General features: G+C 49.7%; 1 protein-coding gene across 5 annotated transcripts in view; it reads right to left on the reverse strand.

Annotated features, from left to right (window-relative positions):
* Positions 1-297: 297 nt before the first annotated feature.
* DOCK3 (dedicator of cytokinesis 3) overlaps positions 298-23,029 on the reverse strand; it is a 175,814-nt gene continuing 153,082 nt past the window's right edge. For 2 of the 5 annotated variants that reach the window (XM_012720304.1, XM_012720302.1), the window contains 14 exons: positions 22,115-22,256; positions 20,988-21,154; positions 20,755-20,841; positions 20,097-20,276; positions 19,417-19,500; positions 19,180-19,296; positions 16,710-16,831; positions 15,337-15,475; positions 14,692-14,839; positions 9,439-9,557; positions 8,268-8,355; positions 4,535-4,657; positions 3,896-3,978; positions 298-3,081 (listed from right to left, as the gene is read on the reverse strand). In XM_012720304.1, the coding sequence (XP_012575758.1) occupies positions 2,572-3,081; positions 3,896-3,978; positions 4,535-4,657; positions 8,268-8,355; positions 9,439-9,557; positions 14,692-14,839; positions 15,337-15,475; positions 16,710-16,831; positions 19,180-19,296; positions 19,417-19,500; positions 20,097-20,276; positions 20,755-20,841; positions 20,988-21,154; positions 22,115-22,256 (2,109 nt within the window). In that variant the 3' untranslated portion in view covers positions 298-2,571. The other 3 variants (XM_012720303.1, XM_012720301.1, XM_012720305.1) reach the window with 3 other exon arrangements.

The following is a 23,029-nucleotide window of genomic DNA, read 5'->3' on the forward strand; positions in this document are numbered from 1 at the left end:
GTAGGCGGTGCCTCGTCCTGAAGGCAGGGCGTGGGAAGTGCCATTCAGTGCAGTCAGTGGTTCGATATCAGTTATTCATCTTTAATGCACATCACAGCAGTCAAGGAGTGGGGGAAGGGGGTAACCAAGTGGCAGATATTTACATCTAAAATTCACATTACTGGTTGGATTTAGAACATGCTACCACAATATATACAGTGAAATACCTCTTGGGACACTGGTACAAATTTTTTTCTTTCAACTTTGCTTTCTGGTACAGGTAAGATCATTTTTAAATCAACTTTTTTAAAACATAAATACACAAAAGAAATGGTTAGAAGTGTTCTAATTTTAAATAAGCACAGAATGCTGGAGGTTAAAAACACATTTATAGGGCGGAATACCAATTGAACATCACGCTCTATACATTTTTTGCTCAAATTCCTGTACAAATACACAGCATTCAAATAGGTATTTACAAAGAAGCTTGAAAGAATGAAAAACAGTATTTCACAATCTATTCAGAGGGTTCTCATCTATGGCCTTCCACTTCCCCTCAGACTGGCTGATTCTCCAATAAAAGGGGTTTGGAATATGTCCTTTTCATCCATTTGGGGAATATAGAGAGAACACACAAACCTGCCTCACCTTGCATAAAAGCAAGGACAAAAACCCCACACTCCCCTTCCTACCCTCCCGTGACACCAAGTGGAGAAGGTAGATGTGTTTATGTGATGACTGCCTTTACTGAGATTGAGGTTTAATAAAAGTGCCTTAAATCTCCACATGCCCTCCTATCTAAGAATCAGATCCAAAGCTAGTCCCCACCCTTCCCACCCCCCAAGCTTCATGAAGACCAGAACAGTCCCCGCCTGCCCTCCAAGACTGGGAGCTGCCAAGAGTGACCTGCCCCAGCTGCTCTGGGGTACTGTGATCCTCCATCCTTCCTAACAGATTACTTGCTGGCATTCCTGTTCACAAGCTGGCATTTGTTACTAAGAGGTAAAACACCCTGACCATGGCCTTTTCTGTTTGGAAAAGGGGACTGTGGGGAAGTGAGGGAGGGCCAGGGCTAGCCATGAAGGGTGGACAAGCCAGCAGAAGAGGAACTAGGAGAACACACCAGCTCAACGAGGAGAAGGCAGCCTGTGACCGTCAACATTATGAGCTCAAGGAAATGAAAGAAACAAATTTTGTAGACAATTTTTTTAAGTAACTTAGAAGCACCCTGGTAAAATACTATTACCACCCCACCCTATCCTCCCAAATGATAAATTAAGAGGAAAATTAGTGCCCTGACCTGAAATAGTTTCCTACAAAGACACCACTGCACTCTGCCCAACAGACTAGGGAGGCTGGAGAAACTGCCCTCCTGCCTGCCCTGAACCCTGAGTGGTGATCCCCACAGGCCTGGAGGAGGGGAGCGGTGAGGGGGCCCTGCACATGCCCACTTGGGAGAGGATAATTCATCCTGTGTGGATGTTTCCAAAACAAGAAGCTCCCTCACACCCTTTTTACCTGGGAGTTTGCCGAACCTGACCACATGTCCTCAGGGCTTGGGAACCTGGCTGGGCAGCCAGCCCCACTGCTAGGAGGTAGTGCTGAAAATCCCTGATTCAGGAGCTGGATGACAGATATTCTGGCCACTTCTGAAAGCTCAGAGGATTTCCGGCCCCTGCAGTACCCCAGCCTCACTCTTATACCAGCTCACCGTTCAACAACATGGCCTCCTGGGCGGTGGGGAGGAAGGTGGCTAGGGCAGGCCCTCTGGCTCCACACCTCACTTAAGCCCCAGGAAGTGGGTAACCTCTGCAGATCCAAGGTGGCTCCTGCAGGGCATGAGGTGTTTGAGAGTGGAAGAAGCAAATGGTCAGAAATAAAAATGACGGAGAGAAAATTCCAAGGTAGATTAGGACTAGACAGTAGTCGCCCATGGAAGCCTGACAATGTGCTCTGGGTATACAGTTCGGCCAGGTCACGTGCCTGAGCTGGCAGGTTGGCCCAGCCAGCCCTTCATTTGCACACTCCTGGATGGAAGAGTGAGCAGGTGGGTAGGGGTAGGCATTTGTGCAAAAATGGCTGAAGCCCCCTTGTCCACCTGTGACATGTAGTCCATGCGTGGTTCTTGCAATCCCTGAATACAACCATGAGCTCTGTCCACACAGCAAAGGAAGAGGTCCTTAGTGCAATTTCATTCTTCTGTGCATCTCTATCCTGGAGGGAGGGCCTAGGCGCCTACCCCAGGGGCCTGCAAAGCTGCAAAGCAATTCTGTCTGTGCAATATCTCCATATAGCTCCATGTGGTCTGGAACTGCAGGAGAAAGAAAGCATCTACTGCACAAAGGAAAACCCATAGAATGGAAATGTAGAAAATGAAATAAAAAGAGAAGCCACAACCCTTCATGCTGCTGCAGCCTCTGTACATGGCAATACACGAGTTCACGGCAGTAGAATGTAGACTTGGGGTGATTTCTCTCCTGAGTGCCAGGCCTCTCTGGCTCCCTGGGGGTGGGGGATTTGCTTTTCAGACCTGGGATAGCTGGGTAAGCTGTTCACTGAGGGCTGGATCTCAGCCGCCTCCCTGTCCCTCCCTCACTGTTCCCCTCTGCCGTGCTCCCAGGCCATGCGGGCCTGTTCTTCTTTAATGCTCCCAGGGGGCAGTGAGGACTTGCGATGCAGGCCCCGAGGCCTATCAGCCTCTTCTCGAAGCAGCACACCCTCATCGTGCTCCAGGGCTGGCAGGCGGGGGTGGTAGGGCTTGGGAGGCAGCGCAGGCGGGTCCATGGGGTCCTGAGGGATGACACATCCTGGGGCTGAGTGGCTTCGGCATGGTTGGGCCTTGATGGAGTCCAGGACGGCGGACTCAGAGAGACTGTAGTGGACAGGGAGGTAGGGCGGCTCAAGATCTTCATCAGCATTCCAGGCCTGACTTGGCATAGAATCCATGGTGTCGGTTCGAGGTGGGGCCTCTGAGGAGTGCCCAAAGTTACTCTCACTCAAGGAAGACACACCGCTGCTGGCACTGCCGGACAGCGTAGAATTGCTGCCGTCCAGGCCTGACTGGGGACTTGTGGGGGAGGCCGGGATAGGGTGAAGAGGAGACTGCAAAAGAAAGGGTGGGCATATTGGAATCCTTCTCCCCAGAGGCTGACTGGCCCTCCATGTGAAGAGAAGACCATGAGTCTGTTCAGTAATGAACTTTAAACAACCCTCATCAGCATCACATTTCCTGTTTCTTTGGGGGAAACCCCCTAGTTCCCTCCTGGTCCGGCAAAGTAACCTGCTTTCTATGAGCTACAAGATGGCCCTGCCCTGGCTGCTGGGCATTTGTGCCTCTGAGGCCAGGTCCCAGGCTGTGGGCTGTGGCTCTGGGGTACAGACAGAGGGCCTAGCTCATCAGGCCACTTGGGGAGCTGAAAGAACCTACTGGTGATGGCCCAGATGAATGCGTTCTGTTGCTAAAACATGAGTTTTTTCCAGTTTGCAGAAAAATTAATGGGTTTTTCATAAAGCGTTGTGCCGGATACTTTATTTTAACTGAACTCTAGTTTAAAACATGCTCTATGATCCACCACAGGAGTATTTCGTTTCCCCTTGAACTGTGTGGTATTCTGATACATTGTGGTGTTGGCAGAGAACACCTTACCCCTTACCTCACCTCACCTCTTAAAAGTTTTGGATACTCTGTGTTGCTGTCTCTAGGATTCTGACTGCCCTGACCCCCTCTGCATTTGTTGGAGGATACACTGGTCATCTGCAGTCTGGGTATGACCTGCCACCCAGCTTCTGCCAAGATGGGCTCTCAGGACAGAAAGGCAGGGGACAACTTGAGTCCTCTCTATAGGCCTTATGCGTGATTCTCGAGCAGAGACGACTCATCTTACAGCCTTGCAGGGCTGTCACTTCAGTACATTACCTTACGCAAGGTCCGGGCAGGGAGGGCCGGGGGGGTGTCACCCAGGGGGTGGTGGAAGGCATCAAAGTGTAGGGAGTAATGACCTGTAAAGGGAACAGAACCAGAGCCTCAGCTGGGTGCCTTTTGTACTGCAAGCCAGCACATCTTGCTGGACCAACTGGGCAGATGTGAGAGGAGTCTCCAGGGGACCCCTCAGCATTGAAGGCCATACGAAAAGCTCTCTTTCACTGAAGTTTTCCAAAACTCAGGTTGGTGAGCAGAAGATACCCATTCCATATAGGTGGTCAAGAAGTTCAGTTATGCCAGAACCCGAGGAAAAACAGACCATAGGCAGTGTCAGCTTTCTGGCCTGCTGCTGGGTGATGATAGGCTGGTGAGTATCAACTTCATGCTGTCAGTTCCATTGTCTTCAGTCTCCCTGTTTAGGAGGCCTTTCTAAGTTCACCTGCTGTGCTCAGAAATCTCACTGACTCTAAAAGCCCAGCAGGTTCCTTCCTGTGGCAGGGATGTTTTTTTCCTTGATTAGTCAGCCCAGAGAATGGCCCATCTTCTCAGTCTGGAGGGCCGCTGCCCTTGCCCCTGAGCAGAGTGAATCTGAGACCAGGGACTATCTGGGGGACCCACTGGAGGTCTTCTTACCATGCAGCAGGCTTCGGGGAGGCACTGGGGGGGCCAGGATGCACCCCATGTGGGTAGACAGGAAGGGTTGGGCCTCTCGGGCTCCGCTATCCAGGCTCCAGCTGCTGGGGGCTGCTGGCACCGCTGAAGAGTGAAAACAGATGGCATGAAGGGAAGTTACTTCTCAAGCCACTCTTGGGGAGAAGCCCATCCTACAGTTTATGGCTTCTTCAGGTGTGCACTCCGTACCCAGCACATGTGGAAATGATATGCCAGCCCCTGGGGAGAAAAATATGGCCAGGCAAGATGCTAGCCTATAAGGAAGAGTGGCCAGGACCTGAAGTCACTCAAGAGGATGGCAGTAGAATATTTAAGAGTACTCAGGATGAGGCCAGCTGAAAGAGTGAAGCAAGGAGTGAACATTTGTAGCCTCTGGGATTTTCCACGAAGAGAGAACAGGAGAGAAGACTGGAACAGAGAATATAAAGACTGGGGATCACAGAGCTTCTTATCAAAGAATCGGGGCTTTTCTATCTTCCAGACCAATGGGAAAAGCAGAGAGCAGGACTGGTGATGGGGAAATAAGGTAGAGACTGCTTCCCCTTATAGCTGGTGTATGGCTAGGGGGTGGACAAGAGCTATCCCCAAATTAGTCCCCCATAAAAGTGTGAGACAACACAAATATTTGCCACGAACATTGCTTCTGTGTCCACTGGCTGTGTTGGGACACACAGGAGTTTTTTAGGTGAGGAAAAGGTGTTCACTGTGCCCACTGGAGGAAAGCGCCTTTGTTATGACCCAGGTTTAGCTGAATGCAAAGCTGCCTGTGAAGAGGGAAGGCAGCCAGATGTGCTTTGGGATATCTAGAGAGGCCCAGATGTTGGCACCCACATGCCACGGATGCAAAAGAGTGGGCCTTTGACAAAGGGAACCAGAGTACCCACCTCCACTAAGGAAGTGCCTAGGCTCTCAGCCTTAGCTGGGGAGAGTGACTGCAGGAGGGGAGGCTGGGAGGCATGGCTGGGCCTTTGAATCCAGTGGAGCCACTCTGCAGGAGCAGCAGGGGACATGTGAGGCCTGCTGGCCTACTCTTCCTGGAGAACAAATACCACTGAGAAGAAATACATTTTCTCCAATGGAAGCCAGGCAGGCACAATCTCCCTTCTGGGTTATTGGCAGCAGGAAAGCAGCTCACAGCCTAGGGCCTACCTGTGGGCTGTGTTCTGGAGGCAGACACAACTAAGTGAGCCTCAGTAGCTGGAGTTTAATTCCTCTCAGGCTCAGGTCCTGTTTGGAAAATGCCAGGGCCTAACGGGACCTGAGAAGTTCTGGAAGGAAAGCAGTTAGAAGTCTAGCTTCTGAGGAGGAAGTGGGCAGGACGACTAGGCCCCATGGTGGTGTAGGGATAAAGTGGTGATGTCCACCCTTGTCCTCGTCATTGGTCAGGAACTGGCATGTGCCTGTACCAGCACAGAGGGTAGAAAAGTTGCACTAGACAAATGGCTGATGGCTGGCAGCAGGAGGGTGTGGCAGTGATAGGGTAGGCAGGTACTCAGCTGTCTCTCAAGAGCAAAGAATTCTAATCTGATAAGCATCACGTGGACTCACCAAAGTGCTTAGAGAGCCTCCGACACCCCAGCACAGACCTATCCTCACCCAAGCTATTCCCAAGATGCAGCAGGATATTCCTGGTCTTCAATACTGAGGTCCCTTCTACCTCCAAAGAAAATACCTGACTTCACTAATAAGTCACCAAACCTCAGGGAAGAAAAAATGTGGTGATGGCATCCCAAAAGTGCTCCTCACATGCACACGCAGGCCCTGGAAGAACTGTGGGTCTATAAGAGGACACTAACATGGGCTCTGAAGAACTTGACCGTGGGCAAGAAGGCTACGGGGAAGGAAGTTGGCAAGGCAGCAATGGTTTACAAAAGGGCTACTGCTGGCACCACTCCTCACGAGCAGAAACCCTCAAGTCTTCCCTGCAGCCTCATGTGCTGGCGAACATGAGGCTGGCGGACCCCTGCGGCCCAGAGGCAAAGCACAGAGGTGTAGGGAATTGAAGATGAGATGATGTACCCCGAGGGGCACTTCCCGATGCTCCAGTAATCCCAACCGCAATCTCTCTTTCTTAGCAATGGTCTAGCACTGTCCTGTGTGTCCAGTGCTAAGGGCCCCGAGGGCAGCTGTACCGGTCTGGGAGTCCTTGTCTGGCACAGAGCTCACTGTAAATGAGAAGTGGAGTCCTTGTGGGACTCAGAAACCTGTTGACAAGAGTGGTGAAAAATCCAGACAGTTCCTGCCATGGAGGGCCAGACAGCCTGAGGAAGCTGCTATTCTGGCTTATGTGTTTCCACTGGGCAAATGGCTAACTGCTGCCCATGAAGTGCTGGCCTTGTGGTATAAACTTGCTTGCTCTGGGTTCAGTCTATTCTGAGACAACCCTTTTTCCTTCTCACACCTGGAGGTGGGTGTGTCCAGCTTTCTGCTGCAGCTGGTCTGAGGCCTGAAGCGCTTCTGTGTCCAGTTAGCATAGGGTTCTGGGCTGTCCACCAGTATCTGTTTGAACCCATCTGTGCTCTTGGCTAGTCCTGTGATTGCTCCACATCTCAAGTGAAGAAAAGCCAATGTGAATTCTGGCTTTTGCAGCCAAAAGGGCATTCTGTTTCGGGGTATAAGAGCAGAGGTCCAGGTAAGTCCCTTGATTTTGGTGTGCGCAGCTTTGTGGCATCTTCAGTCAGACCCTCCATGCCCTTTGCGGCTGAGCACCCAGCGTTGATGCCTGCCAGACGCTGGGGTCATGGATTCAGTGTTTGATCCCCTTGAAGAGGACCCAGAGACACGTCCTCCACGAGGAACAGTGGCAGCACTTAGTGGGGAGGTGCAATGACAACACGATGGCGGCTTGGTGCTGGTGGGGCGCCAGGTTGATTATTGTGGGCTGCGTGTGCCCTGAACGCCCAGAGACAGGGCAGAGGGGAGCCTACAGGGAGAGGGACTAATGTGGGGCCAGGGTCCGTAGGACAGGTAGGCTGGCACAGTCCCCATAAATATATTGCTCTGTTAAGATTAACACAGGTCTCCGCTTCTGAGGCTCTGGACCAGGGTCCCATAGTTCTTCCATCCACTTGCAGGAGCAGAGACAGGGCAAAGGTCACTATCTAAACAGCCTCTATTCTCAGGATAGCCCCATCTCGTGGTATAGCTGATGGCCTTAAATCCATATATCTTTGCCAGCAGCTGCTGGCCAGAGTGGATCCAGGGGGACTGGAACCCCCCAGGGCACCCAGGGCTTCCCTTGGAGAGGGCTGTCTTTGGGAAATTCACTTTGCCATGGCCTGTCCTTCCCAATCTTCTTGGGACTTGCTTGGTCACAGGTCTGTTCTGAGGTCCAAAGACCTGGAAGGGATAAAAGGCTCACAGAACCTACTGAATTCTGGGGCTGGCTGGACAGAACCCAGAAGAATGGTTGCTCACAGTTTGCACACAGCAGTCTGATTTTTCCTAAAGGTGGGCTCGTGGCAGGTGGCAGTTGGGCTCTCTCTACCCTGGGAGGGAGACATATACACACTAAATGGACCCAAAGCTTGGCATCAAGCCAGACATGTGGTTACCAATGAGCACAGGAGTTGGTCAGGGCTCTGGATAGGCAGACAGACTGCATCTTGCAGTGTGGCTTGGTCAGCTGGTACTTAGGAACAAGTCAGCCACTGGGGACAGACACGGGGAAGCTACCTGGAGAAGGGAATAATACCTTTTTCAGCCACAGACAGATTGGGATCACTGCAGGGTTTACAGGCGCCAACCACTTGCTGGAATAGAGCCCGCTGGAAATTCGGCAGCTGAAGGAAGAAGAGAAACATCACAGAGGGTGAAAACAACCAGCTGCAGCCTGGGGGACAGAGCTGTAGGCCATAGGAGCCAGGAAGTCCCATGATCAGACACACCAGTTAGCGGTGGTATGTATCATGCTTGAGATTTAGTGAGAGCTTCAGACACTCTAAGAAAACTGTCCAGTGGTATCTGGCTCTGGATGCTGCCATGTGCAAGGTTAGAGGCACTGGCCCCCAGTGTCTGATTGGGCTCCAGGCCCTCTTGTGCATGGCCAAGAAAATTCATGTGGGCACTTGAGAGTATTTAAGTATCTAACTGAAACTTCTGTCCAGCTAGGGAAGACACTGGCAGAAATAGTTAAGGACTCCATTTCACCCATGAGCACTGCAGGTTAGTTTCCTGGAGATCCTCCTCCAAGTCCCTCAGGCCATGTCAGTACTGAGAGTGGGGAAAGGGCAGTTCTACTTGATGGGGCTGATCAGGTCCAGGGAGGTGGCAGGGAGAAACCCCTGGCACTCAGGGACAAGGTAACAGCTGCTTAGATGTGATTTTTGTGGACTCTGGGAGAAGGGCTAGGGGAGGAGTTAACCCCTTCCCATTCAAGGCCCCAAGCAAGATACTTGGAAAGCTATGCAAATGATGTGGAGGGCAGCCCCAACCAGTAGTGAGTGGCTTCAGCTGGACAGATGAATTAAAAAAGCAGATTGCTCCAATGAAGATGCTCTTCACATACACAGAAAGGAAGACCATTCTCTAGACCCATGTCCACTACAGCCTTCTTGGGACAGTAAAGAACCAGTGTCAGGCAGTCCTCTGCCAGACTCTGTAGGGATAAGGAGTCCAGGAGAAGGAAAGATAGCCACACAAACTGGTGGTTCCACTGCTGCTGCCTTTCTACCCACAGGTGCTGTCTCAATTACTAGTCCTCAGACTCACTGCAGTCCCATCCAGAAGCCTAAATGCCTTCTGAGGGTTCTAGGACTGAAGGAGGGAGGCACAGAGGTCAATGCAGAATGCCTAGTGAATGCAATGAGGGAAGCCTGGGCCCATACACTTGCTGCAGACAGCAGTTGGCGGGCTGGGTCTACTACCTGTCCATTCTCCAGGATGGCTGCTGGGTACATGGCACTGCTTGGGCGGTCCCGGTGTGTGGGCAGCAGCAACATCATTTCCCTGGTGTGGCGGTACTTATCTGGCAGAGAGGGAGAGCCTGTAACCAAGTGAGAACAATCACGCACAGATGACAAGCCACAGATGGAGGGCCAGAGGGCAAGCACCCCAGGGAACCAGGGCAGGTCTCCCCTTGCAGTTGAGGTGAGGATGAGCTCAGCAAGCACAGGAGGAATGAAGCAGAGCCTGGTGGTTTGGTGGCAGGGGTTGCACCTGGTGTCCTGTCAGACACACGGCTGGTCAGGGTGATGCAGACCCCCTGACAGGGCCTCGGCCCCACATTCAGAGGCAGAGTGTGAGAACTGGAGCTGGGTTACGATAAGACTCCCTGCACCCAGCATTCTCAGGAGATGGGGTAGATACCAGGCTCTCTCAGGGGCCCAGGCAGGGACAGAGGCCAACTTGCAATGGAGTCACCACACAGAGACAGAGACAGCTGGATAACATAGCAGCACACAATGTGTCTCCACAACTTACCTTCTCCAGACACCACTCGGCTGGCCCCCACCACCTTTTCTAGAGGTTCCCTGTGCCCAGATTCCAGGCCCCTAGTGTCTGGCCTCTGCTTTCTGGTCTTCCCAATATAGCCCCAGACCTGTGTTAGGTCCCAGGCTGGATGGGGGCTGAAGGGCCTGCAATAAGTGCTTCTCTGTCCTGTTCTTCAGAGAAATTAGGGTTCATGAAGCTTATCTAGGAGCTGTGGGGGCTCTAAGCCAGGCTCTTGCGTTGACTTGGTTCATGCTCTTCTCCTGTGAAGCCTCTATGGTGATCTCTGGCCCTGAGGGGCACTTATGGAAGCCAGACCATGACCGCTGTGGTGTGACCCAACCCCCACCAATGTCAATCTATGATCTTCAATGGAACATTCCACAGTTTTGAGTTTAATTAACTGGTTTTCCTGGGACGGATAATCTTGGAGGCCCTTCAAATATGCACCACTCATTGTGCTATACACCAGCATGTCCATGAGGAATTAGTGGGGTCTTCTGAATCTCTCAGTGGGGGTTACTGGTGCTCCCTTACTTATCCACTGGCAGCCCCTGGTTTCTGATTCAAATTCCTCTCTATGGTGTACACTCAGTGAAGATGCAGAGTTGAGACCATCCCTTGAACTCCATCTGGGAAGTAAACCTGCTCTGGAGGCTATGGGTTCCTGAAACCCAGGGCTTCTGGACTCTTCTGTTGAGTGTGACATGTAGGCACTGTCAAGGCACATTAAAAAAACTCCTCTTCAACCAGCTTACCCTAGGAGTCCTTGAGAAGCTCTTGTAAAAGAATTTTACAAAATAAAATGAGGTTTAAATACTTTGAAGAAGTCAGTCTAACAAGCCAGGAATGCAACTATTATTTATGCAACATCTTCCACAGCTGGTCTAAGAGATGCAGCTTGTAGAGCCTGAGGACTGATTTCTTTTCTTTTTTAAATGATTTTACTTATTTATGCGTAGAGGTGCAGGGACAGTGAGAGAACTCACCAAAGACAGAGTGGGGAGCAGAACAGGCAGACTGACCAAGTACATTGCTGAGGGGAGCAGTGGGTGGGCCAGGGGAAGTCTGCTGCACCCTTGGGGCTGGGGATTGAACTTGCACTGAAGCGGCCATGGCCAGCTTCACAGTGCTGCACTCCAGCCTGCTGCGCTACCGGAGAAGGCCTGAGGGCTGATTTCTAAGACTTACTCTTAAAAACATTCTTTGTAAGGGGATAAACAAAGAACATATATTTTTAATGAGACTAAGTCTATGAACTGATTATGGTTAATGTGCTTTGAAGGAAACTCAAAAAAGATGGCTGTGTAAAGAAAACAAAGAGCTCCTGATACTACTAACTCCTATAGTGTCCTAATAGCAAGAAAATGAATGCTCCCTGGTTACAGAGCTGCCCCAGCTCCGTGTGCACAGGAAGATACAGCACTGTCACCCTGACTCAGTTACATCAGTCTCCCATCTAACACCTATGCCACACTGGAAATGCAGTTGCAACATTATCACACTGGCCATCGTCCCTGACCTCACAGTCCAGCTTACCAGGCAAAGCGCAGATCTGAATAGTATTTTGATCCATATTGGATGGATGGAGGGACAGAAGACTGCAGGCCTCAGGGACTGTACTGAGGATCTGCATCTAGGTTATGGAGTCACCTCAGGCACTACAACAAAGGTCTGCTGTGTCACCCCTTTGCATTTCCCTCCCACTGTCTTCCACCCTGGACAGTGAATCTCACTGTAAGAGAGAATGATGGATACTTTTTATGAAAACACTGGAAGCCACCAGGGCTTCTGAGTTACAGGACGTCTAAACTATTTGAATTGCAGACTGGTAGCCCCCAGAGGGGGTATGAACCAGCATGACTGAATAACTCAAAATAAAAATTCCCTGCTTTCTGCCCCAATAAGTCTTTTGACCACCAGGGGGAGCTACTGACTTATAAGAGCTTAGACTGTGACTTGCTGGTCATTTTGCCTTGGAGGTTTCTAAAACTACAGGGACCCTAGTGGAGTGTCACTGGGCACTGAGAGGAAGGAAACTGGTCTCATGACCATTCTTGGGGTGTCATGGGACCAGTGGACTCCAATGCACTCCACTCTCCTGAACACTTTCTCCAAATACACCCTTACCCTTAAGGCGTAAACCCCCGAGTAGACAGCTCCCTTCCTTGCATGTCTCCAGTGCACTACTAATGTAGTCACAGCATTTATCTGAAAATATCAACCTTCCTCTATGACGCTGTATCAAAGCCTTCTCTCACAAGGTCTAACAATGTAATCTGACACATGTTGGGGCCACGGTTTTCTTTAGTTAGGCTTGCACATGGACTACATTAATGTTGTAGCCTAACATAAACTTCCTGCTCTTCCTTGGTTGACTGACCCATCACCAATGCCTGGCTTGGGCTATCTTACCACTCTGTTTTCATTTGTATGTAATATCTACCCCAGAAAGGGATGGATATTCGTTCAGTGCTTATATGAAATTCTGGAGTTTGGCCATTGTGATAGTTTGTCTTCAGAGACGGTGACCACCTTTTTCTTCCAAAACACACATGCCTCTCCTCTCATCATGAGGTGTAAGTCTCATTTCTCACTCTGGTTGGCCTTAGTGACTTGAGTAGTCAACAGAATGTGGCATTTTGAGACCCCCAAGGCTCATTACTAGCGAGTTTTGCACCTTCTGTTTGGGTCTCTTAGAGTGCTTGCTCTGAGAGAGCAACTACATGCTATGAGAAGCCCAAGCCACATGGGAAAGGGGTAGGTAGGGACTTCACTGACAGCCCCAAACGCCACGCTGACAGTCATTATCGGCTGTCAGTCACTTGAGGGACTGGCCATTGTGTATGTCCAGTCTGGTTGAGTCTTTAGATGATTCCAGCTCCATGAGAAATTTAACAGCAGATGAGCGCTGCTAACCCAAACAATTGTTGACAGATAATAATACATTTTTGTTTTAGTCACTAGGTTACAGCAGGTGATTTGTTATGCTGACAGATAACCAAGTCATTTCAAATGAAGAGGGATTAGCTCCAAACAGGGAGAAAATACTTCCCTCCCCCCCCAATTCCATTCATGTTGCAAGAGTCAAGCAGATTCCTCACAGAGCACTCATAAAAACACGAGGCGTGAAGAGGCCATTAAACAGTGTGGAGAAGGATAAAGGTGGCAACAACCAGACTGCAGAGTCCCTGATGTTGTCATTGCTTCTCCAGGGCACAGAGTCCCAGGCACAGCCTAGAAGTGTCTGAAGAATGTCCAGGCAGAATTGAGTTAAAATATTGCTTCTTTGCTGCCTTCTGTTTTTATCAACTCTCAAGGTGCAGAGATCTGTCTTCAGCAAGAATCCCAAAGATTTAGACATGACTGAATAAAGAGTGTTCAGGGCAGGAAACACACACACACACACACACACACACACACACACACACACACACACACACACCCCACAACAGGTTAATTATAAAATCTGCTCTCTGCAGTTCTACTCAGGCGCATCTCCTTTAAGACATGGCATGTGCTGATTGCCTTCGCAGGGTTTCCTTCCTATTTATTCCCAAAGTCATCTTTCAGTACATATTCTTTATAACACAAATTACTGTTCCTTCCTTACGTTTGCAGTCTTCACAGATCAACAAATCTTCACCATGTACCCATTAGTTGGTTCTATGGTCTTCTTTACTGATCAAAAAGATTGCTTCCGAACGCTGGCTTCCAGGGACATAGTGCAGGGGAAAGAGTCTGACTACAAATGCTGGCTCCCCTTTTCTGAACACCATAGTCCATGTGAGGAAGGCAACCGTGAGGAGTAAAATGAGCATAGAACAAGAGTTGCTGAGTACAAAGCCTTGTACTCTAACTTCTGCTTGGCCATGCACTGGTTGGATGGACCCTCCATGTCCTAAACTCATGCTGTTTCTCTTTGTTTTCATAATAGTAATAAGAGCAATGAAATTCCATGGGATCTCTTTACTGGCAGTTACATGAAGTAAGAGGTAGTGACTGCTTGGCTATTCAGATTACCCTCTTCTTTTACTATTCTGCAGAACCCATCCTGGGAAGCACTGGACCTTAGTTACCACAGCTATTTTCCATGTCACTGAAAATATTTCCATCTGAAAGGACAGAGAATCACATTCCACTGCAGGAACTAGAGTCAGAATGTAAAAAGGATGCTGCCTCTCAGAGAACAGTATTTATCCAATTGAAAAGGAAATCAAACAATAATTGGCAAAGTAAATAGAATAGTTGCTTTATACACCTATCTCACTTGACTGTTTCCCAACTAAAGGAATGTTTTAGAGTAACATTTTCCAGGATTAATTTTAAACTTTGTATTTAATTTTCATGGTTTGTCACTGTGATTCCTCAAGACAAAATTTACTCTAACTTTGATCTTTATTTTTGCAAACATTTCAATAACAAAGCACTGTGTGTCCTACTGAGGTAGAGCTGTGAAGGCTGGCACAGTGGCAGTGAAGTTGAACCAGCACTCAGGGCAGGGTCTGAAGCCAGCTAGAGAGACATATTTGGAGGCAGGTGCCTTTTGAGTTTTTGGTGCTGAAAGCACAGGTGAGCATTTGCTCAGCCAAAGGGCTGCTTTCAAAGACATAGCCACAGATGAAAGTCAGGTAGTGTGCCTCAGAAGGCCCTTTCCTCTTCTGCAAGCAGCACCCTGCTATCCTTACCTCGGGCACTGGAAGGGGCAGAGGTAATCATCTGGGATGGTGCTGAGTGAGTAGAACTCAGGCTGGAGGAGGAAGGGCTTGCCTGGGACGAGGACAGAACAGAGACGTTGGTGACTGAGCCCTGGTACCTGGGGTTGGGATACGCGAGCTGCAAAGGGAGAGAAATGAGCAGGATAGAGGTCTGAATGGCTGGGCCTGTAAGAATGGCCTAGAGTTGGCATCTCCATGTTATGAGGTGCCCAGACACACTGTCTGAAGTTGTACCCAAGGCCCTGATGGAGGCCAGTCAGAGGACCAGCACCAAGGACTACCCACACCACCCAGGAGCAGGACTGCTGAACTGGCTTGAGTGATGGCGCTCATGGAGGAAGCAAGGCCTAGCCATCCGGAGGGCCAGACAGAAGGGCAATTTTGTAAAGGATCTTTTCCATGGGATCTCTAAGAACAGCCCAGACTGAAACTGATTTTCTTCTTGGGAAATAAGGCCTGGGAATTGTGACATGGAATATTGTGGAGGGAAGGCAGTTTTGCTAGCACTGGAAATTCTGAATTCAGAAACCAGAAAAAATCAGGGTTGCTGGCCTCATACCAGACCAGTCAGCAGGTATGGTGTCTGGGCCCACTCTCCTCTGACATCTCTGGTACCTGCATGTGGTGGTATAGGTCCTCGGGAGGCTCGCCCATGGAACTGTCACCCAGCATCACCATGTTTCCCGCTTCACTGGAAGCATGTGAGGAGAGAGAGGATGATGAATGCCGACCTGTGCCCATCAAGTTCATGGGGCTGTGAACAAAAGTGGGAAATAGAAAGGTGTCAGGCTTGGAACTGAGAACGGTCTGGGCAGTAGGAGGACACTGGAAGGGCTGCGTGAAACAGTCCTCCTCAGTGTCAGCCATTTCTGGTTTGGCGAGTTCCTCAGCTAATGCTCATACCCTCTAAAGCCTGGAGCAATCCTGAACCGCATCCTGATGGTCAGGGGCCCCTGGTCTGGGAGTTTAGCATAGCCTCTATCTAAAGGTAACGGCTTATGGCCACGCAGTTGGATGACATCATCAATTTCCCATATAAGAATGAAGAAGACAGGCTGAGTCTAGTCAAGGATTCTATGTATCCTTGACAGAGGTATTAATCTGAGCCAGAACCTCACCCCATGATGGGATAAGCTTCTAGGTCTCGGGTATGTTCCTGGTATGGACAAGCTATCAAAATGGCTGGCTGTGAACTATCTGTTGGCTTCTTTCCACATCTGTAGTCACAGGCTTGCCAAAAGCTTCCCTCTATCAATACTAGGCAATCCCTCACTCATTCATTTCTTCTTACTTACTGAATGCCCAATCTGACTTGCTGCTCACACTAGAAAATAAACCCCGTGGAAGATACTCTCACTGGCTCCTTCCCTGGCCTGGCCTTCCTTGTCTAAAGATTTTGAGTATCTCCAGGGCAGATAAGGAGCCCTGAAGTTCAGGAGTCTTGATGTCCACATCACCATACTGTTTTCTTTCTTAAAACCAAGTGATTCTTCTTATTCGCCTTGGGATCAAGTCCAAAGACCTGACTGACCAAGGCCCACGCAGAGCTGGTCTTGGCCCCCTTCCATTGCCTGCAATCCTGTATTCCAGTCACTTGGCTCTACTTGTAGTACTGACCAAGCTGGTTCACTCACTATTCACTGCACATGTCAGTCACTGCCTGGGTTTTTTTCCATCACCCTTCTAACCACAACTCTTCTCTGCCTAGTGAATATCTACCTACTCTCAAAATTTCTCATCTCAAATGCTGCCCCTCCCCTTGTTGAGTTTCACAATACCATGTCTACTGTTCTGTTTCTCAGGAGAGTGACTGACTAGATGCAGTGTTGGTCGTGTGGCAGGAGCTGTGTAGGAGTTTGCTATGGGCATGGGTAAGAGGGCATGTGAGTTATACATAAGAGCTAATTAAGATTTCCTCACTTTGAACATTGACATTTAGACTTACCTCTGTGGAGGGGACCCTGCCCAGCCTAAGGCCTGTGCCATACCTGTGCCGATGGGTCATCTTGATGTTCTCGGGACTCATGGGGCTATGGGATGCTAGAACATTTCCCCGTGGGGTGCTGGTGCCTGAACATGCAGGACTAAGTTTGTCCAAACCCGGAAATTCCTGTTGAGGAATGAATGCCCATTGATCAGAGAGTGAAGAATGAATAATTAAGGGATGGGGGGGAAAGCAGGTTGGTGGCAGAAATGTAAAAGAAGAAAAACATAGATCACATAAAAAAATAAATCACTGATGCTAATCCTGAACTGATGATTTCTTTTGGGCCATGATCCCTTCATAACTAAACACCTGCATTGGAGTCTACTCCTGAGGCTGTGGGGTGCCAGGCTAACCTCACTAAGGGGATACATCTGGAACAGGCTGAAGTTGGTCTGCGCTCACAGGACTATGTTAACAGTCTTTCTCATTAGAGAGTAAGTAGAACAAGAGTTGGAAGCAGGAGAGAAAGAGCTGATTACCAGCTGTCAGTCAGTGAGTACCTTTTACATAAGGGCTGGGTTTGTATTTTATTGGATTGCTAAGTGGCCCAGCTCTTGGTGACCTGGGTTAAATTGTCTGTGACACAGTCCATAGGGAGACATACAAAATGCTGATGGAAGTAATTGCGAGACAGCACAGTTCTATTTTAGCATAATTAAATTCTTATTAAGTACATAGGCATGGTGGCAGAAACTGTGATCTCAAAGCCTCCTGAGGGACAGCACATTGGTTTATATTTGTGACTATGAGGAAGCAGCATAGTCACCCAGGTTTCCTCAAGTCCTTCACAGTCTGGGGCTCCTACATCCAGCAGGGATGTTTCTGAGTTCAGCCTGAAGAAATAACAAGTTTTCTACTCTTTTCTTCCAATGAATACAGAAAGCTGAAATACGCTTCTGCAGCTGGAGAAGACACCTCCAGTGTGCATGCAAGACCTTGACATTTAAGTGGCTAAACCTATACTTTAGCTCTTTTTGTGCTTTCTGCCACAGAGACCTGACTGCAGCAAAAAGCTTGAATGGTAGATAGGCCCTCCTCCCTGCCCCTAGCTTCCCTGGTCATCTGTTACGATAGGGAGGTCTGCACACAGCAGAGACCAGTCAAGCAGGTAGAAGACAGGTGGAATGAGAAGTAATGGAATACCCATCAGATTTAGTGACACTACTAAAATCCCTAACTAAAGGGACATCCTAATTTTAATGGGGGGGGGGGGAGTAGACTTTTGCTGCATGTTTCACTTTGAGGGGAATCATTCAGAAAAGCGACGTTTTGGGTTTTATAGGCTTTCCTCTGGAAAATGAGCCTACTTCTCAAACTACAGACAGGTTTCCTTTTCTTTCTTTCTTTTTTTTTTATACTTCATGCAGTTCACATTTGTACAGGAACAGGCTGACACCTATACTGGGGGCCTGGAGGATTGGAGATGACCAGAACCTCCAGAATTCAAGAACTAGGCAATTCAATCCCAAACAGTCTTAGTCTAAGTAGTCCAGCTTCCTTAAGGTCTCTGTGGCCAGCAGCCAACAGAAGGGTCAGCTGAAGACACTTCTGGTTAGGATGACCTTGCCCAATACCAAATGGCTCTGTATCCCTTGGCTCTTTGTCATATGGGTCTTGGGTAATGAGAAGGCAGCAGCAACTGGGCTCATACCTTTGAGATCTAGCAGCCAGCTAATATAGCAAGAAGGCTCCAGGAAATTCTGTGGAGTCAGTATTATGGTTGAAAGTGGGAGTGAGGATATGTGAACGGGAGGCTCCAGGTTACCTGAACCTTATTTTCAACCCACCAGCATTCTCTCTAATAACCCTGAAGGGAAATTAATCCTGGAATATAGGCCCTGATTCTGCAGGTACGCTTCATGTCTTAGGCCAAACCCTGCTGTGGGGGCCCAAGAGCCAGGCTAGGCCAGGGAGCTCTCCTGTGGCTGCACCAGCTCCAGAACCTGCCAGGCTCCTTTAAGAGCAGCCAGGACCAAGTACTGCCCCTGGTCTTTCTCAGATATGAGCCTGGGTCAACAGACATGGCGAGGTTAGACGGGAGAGAGGTGGGAAGAGGGCGGGCAAAGAGTGTGAGAGGAAGGGGGGAAGGTGAGGTGGGTGGCAGGGTTGGCTCAGGCTACCTCTTACCTTTTTAGGTCTTGGGATGAAAAATATCACTATGGAAATTCCTACATGTGGGCCATATACTTCAGCTCTTTTCTTCATTATATGAGAACCTCTCTTCGTTAGCACAGGACATGAGCAAATTGAGTTTCCCATGAAACTGACTATTTAGGGAAGTGGTGAATGAGAGGGTCTTGGATAGCATTTCACTATACAAAACACCTGCCTCTGTCTCTGTGGGGGGACGGCTTTTCCTTCACACCCCCCTTCCCTCATTTGCATTCCCCCAGTTTCCTTGGCTTGCTGCACAGACATGGAGGAAGTGACATGTGTTCTTCTAAGCAGGCACAGGACAGGGATTAGCTTACATGGCAGAGACTGGCTCGCATCATCTGGAATAGATCGATCAGCTTTTTATGCAAAGGTCGCATTTCTGGGTGCACAAACTTCTCATGAACTGCCAGCCCGACTCCAAGGACATGGACCTATTAAGGCGACAGACAAAGCTACTTTGTTAGCAAAGGAGTAGCCCTTGGTTGCTGCTGCCATGCTGTGTACAGAGCCTTCCCTGTTGGCCACTGGCTTCTGGTCCCTGCAAGACATACCTGCTCCTGCATGAGCTCCTTGAGCTGGGTGATCTTCTCGGCATCTCCTGGATGCTTGGCGATGTAATCTTTATCAAAAAAGGCCTGTGAAAGCAAAAGTAAAGAGTAAAGCAGACTCTTCCCAGGACTACTACTTAGTTGTGACCCAAGAACTTTGTCTGAAGGTGCCAACTGAAAAGTTTTGGGCCCCTATAGGTACAGAGCAGCGGGCCTCCAGTCGCGCCTATTTAGACCTCCTGCAATCACCAATGTGTTGTTATCCTCAAAGAACTGAAGGTGGACAAATCATTTAAGCATGAGTGCTGGGTGGTCTCAGTCCCTCCTGGACTCTGGATCCCTGAGGTAGGGCAAGCAGGAGGATGGCTAAGGTGTGGGATTAGTCTCTTAGCCAATCCATAACTCACTTATTGTGAAGGTCGGGGCTCCAGGGTACTTCTTACTATCTTTCTATAATCAGATGGATTACCCATTTGTCAGAGTTCAGAAAATGAAAGGGAATAAAAGGCTCTACCAGAGAGCTATGCTACAGAAATAGGGGGTGGCAGAGAACTTCAAATCTCATCCTAGGACCAATCATATTAGGCACAGCCAGGAGAGGGCTAGCTGGGAGTCTCAAGAAGAGGCACCTGAGAACAGCCTTTCCAGCCAGGCTGCGCACTCTGTCCAGGGCCCCAACTCACCTCTTGGTAGCGAGCAATGCCTCCATTGACAGCTGCATCGATGACACCATTCAGGCACATGCTGAGCAGGTTGACGTTGCCGTGCACCTGCTTGTGCTGATACTGACTGATCAAGGCCCGCAGCTCCTGGTTCTTATTCTCAACCACTTGGATGGCATTCTCCAAAGGGCTTACCTCCACCTGGGGGGACATCCCAGGTGCAATGACAATCCCTCCCTCATTTTAGTCATGCGGGTATGGATCTAAGACCTGTGATGCTGGTCTCCACCTTGGGTCCTATGGACTTGAGCCTCCCTGGGCCCTTTCTAATTTCCTTTTCTGAGTTTTAGGCACAGCAAACAGTGAAAAGCACAAGTTCTGATCTCACAGGGTGCTGGCTTCCTGAACCTCAGAGAATACTAGTTTCCTCATTTCCAAACTGGGAGATTAAAAATACCTACTGCTTAAGGATATGATGAGGATTAAATACAAGGTGTTCAATCAAACCCCACCCTCCTCTTCACCCTTTCCTGCCCACCCCCATTCCCCAAGAAATTGGCCTGGAGACCCTAGGTCAGACAGGTGGCTGAAGCTCTCTTTCTTCAGTCCTGAGCAATGTCACCAAAGCCAGGCTGATCTAGCAGCTGTGAAGACCAGCCCCGTCTGGAACGTGCCTCACCAGTTCCCTCCTCTCCACTTCGAACCACCGAGAGATGCCTGGCAGGCTGTGGGTCAGGGTCAGCGTGGTGCGCTCAATCCACAGGCTCTGCAGGGAGGGCACAGGCAGGGGCGGGCGATTAGGTGATTTCTGCCATACTGTAACTGCTTGTAGGAGACAGTGACAAGCTCTTGAGAAAGTGGGGATTGCCCCGACCTTGCTATAAACACTGCCCCTACATTCGATTTGTTCACCTTGAATTCATTCTCCTTGTCCTTGGGGCCTTTGTGAAAAGGCCTGTCATACCGGAACTTCCTCACATTGTTGACACGGTAGAAGCTCTTGACACGATCCGGGACCCTATCCATCTGCAGTACATCCACATAATCTGGTATGGGCGTCACCGCATAGATCTGCAAGTCTGGGCAGGAAGTGAAGGAGAAACCCAGACTTGCCAGAGAGATGACTCTGAGGGGCTGACACTTGTCATCTCTCCACAGGAGAGCAGAGCACCAGAGCCCCTGTTCCCAAGCACAGTTAAAATGCATCTCCCTATCTGCACTGCCCTCCCTTCCCCCCAGCTCCAGGGTGACTGTCCTGAGCACAGAGCCAAGGTGAGATGGTAATAGACAAATGCTCTCCAGGGCCCCTTTAAGAAAGAAGGGGCAAAGGGTCAGAATGCAAGTGCCCTCTCCAAAGAGTGAGGAAGTTGCAGGGGCTTGAACCTGCCTATGAGGTGAGCAGTCTTTACTGCAAGACAGTCTTCCAATATTCTCTTGGGGGAGGGCATTGGGGGGGTGTTGTGAATATATGGGAGTCCCCTGCCCTCCACTCTCTGAGGCAAGCTTGCCACAGTCATGGTGACTGTTGTGAGGTCTCCGAGGAAGCTGTGTGAGAGGGATGAGGGCAGGCCAGTGTCTGCCTTCTGACTTCAGGTGCAGGCACTTGCCCATCTCCTTCCCCACTCAGCCCTGGGGCTCTGCCTCATTTCTCCTGAAAAGGCAAAAACAAAATCTAGGGCGTGCAGTAAACATGGAGTGGAACTAGACACAGCACTTGTGGTGTTCCTGTGGCACCCCACGTGGTCCTGTACAGTGACTGCTCCTGGCTGCCGAGGCAGACCCCTCAAAGGGCAGGGTGGGTACTCAGGTGTTGATAGCAGCCAGTCTTAGGGGTAAAGGCTCCCCCACATCCAGGGCTAAGAGTATGCTGTGGCCACCTTTGTGAAGCCCAAAAGCCCTTTAAGGGTGTGGTCAGTGATGAGGACATACTGTGTAGGACTTACGTGTAACCTAGCCTATAAGCCAACAACACGGCATAGGGGCAGCTGGGTCCTCCCAGGGCCCCAGCCCTCCTTCCCCCACAGAGTGCTGAAAGATACACTGGGCATCACACTGCAGGATGGCGTCGTCAGGGTGGTTGGGATGCTGCATGGCGACGGCCTGTGGGAACTCGCTGAGCATCCTCTGTTGGAAGGCCTCCAGCCTCTCGTAGTCATGGCCACGGCACACATATTCTTTGTTCTGCCACAAACATTAGAGAACACTCTATGACTTGCCTGTAGCCTCCACATCCACCTGCTGTCAGCAGTTACTCCTGTCACAAACATGTGTGAGGATCCCCTGTGGCAAGCATGGGCACAACACTCACTCCTGCCCCATGGGATGGTGGTCAGAGGGAGAGGGACAGAGGAGGGAGAGCGTAACTGTGGTGTTGCAGCCTGGGGTGGGAAGGAAGGCTGTAGGAAGCGTGGAAGTGGGGAGGACAGCTAACTCAGAAAGGGGTGCAAGGTGGGGCTGAGATTTTGGAGAAAGTCACACCTAAAAAAGGACCCCCCAAAGACCTGAGAGGCCTATCTGGGTTACCCTGGCAAAGGATCGTGGGGAAGGGTAATCTATGTGAGTCCCATCACTACCAGGACAATGGCCAAGAAAGAGCAAGGCCCAGGTGGAAGGAAGATGTGTGTGGAGAACTGGTGGGAAGGCGGCCGAAGAGGTCTGCAGGGCCGTGCAGAGCTGTGACCACTATGGCTACCCTCAAATAATTTTAAAAAGGGAGGAGGCAGTTGTGTGCTTTTGAAAAATCATTTTTGTCAGCAAGAGAAATAAATGTTGTCCAACCAGTGGTAGTTAGTGATTGTTTACTGTAAATGGCAGCAGTTCCTTTGCAAAATGTCAGAACAAATTAACATCATTCTAACTACAGTTTTCTTAAAATCCTGTTACCTCATATTTGGTCTGCATTAGATCTCAATTTTCTTTTTTTTTTTAAGGTTTATTTATTTATTCATACAGAA

Source organism: Condylura cristata, unplaced genomic scaffold (genome assembly GCF_000260355.1).
Source record: "Condylura cristata isolate star-nosed mole 26May11 unplaced genomic scaffold, ConCri1.0 scaffold00004, whole genome shotgun sequence".
Lineage (NCBI taxonomy): Eukaryota > Metazoa > Chordata > Mammalia > Eulipotyphla > Talpidae > Condylura > Condylura cristata.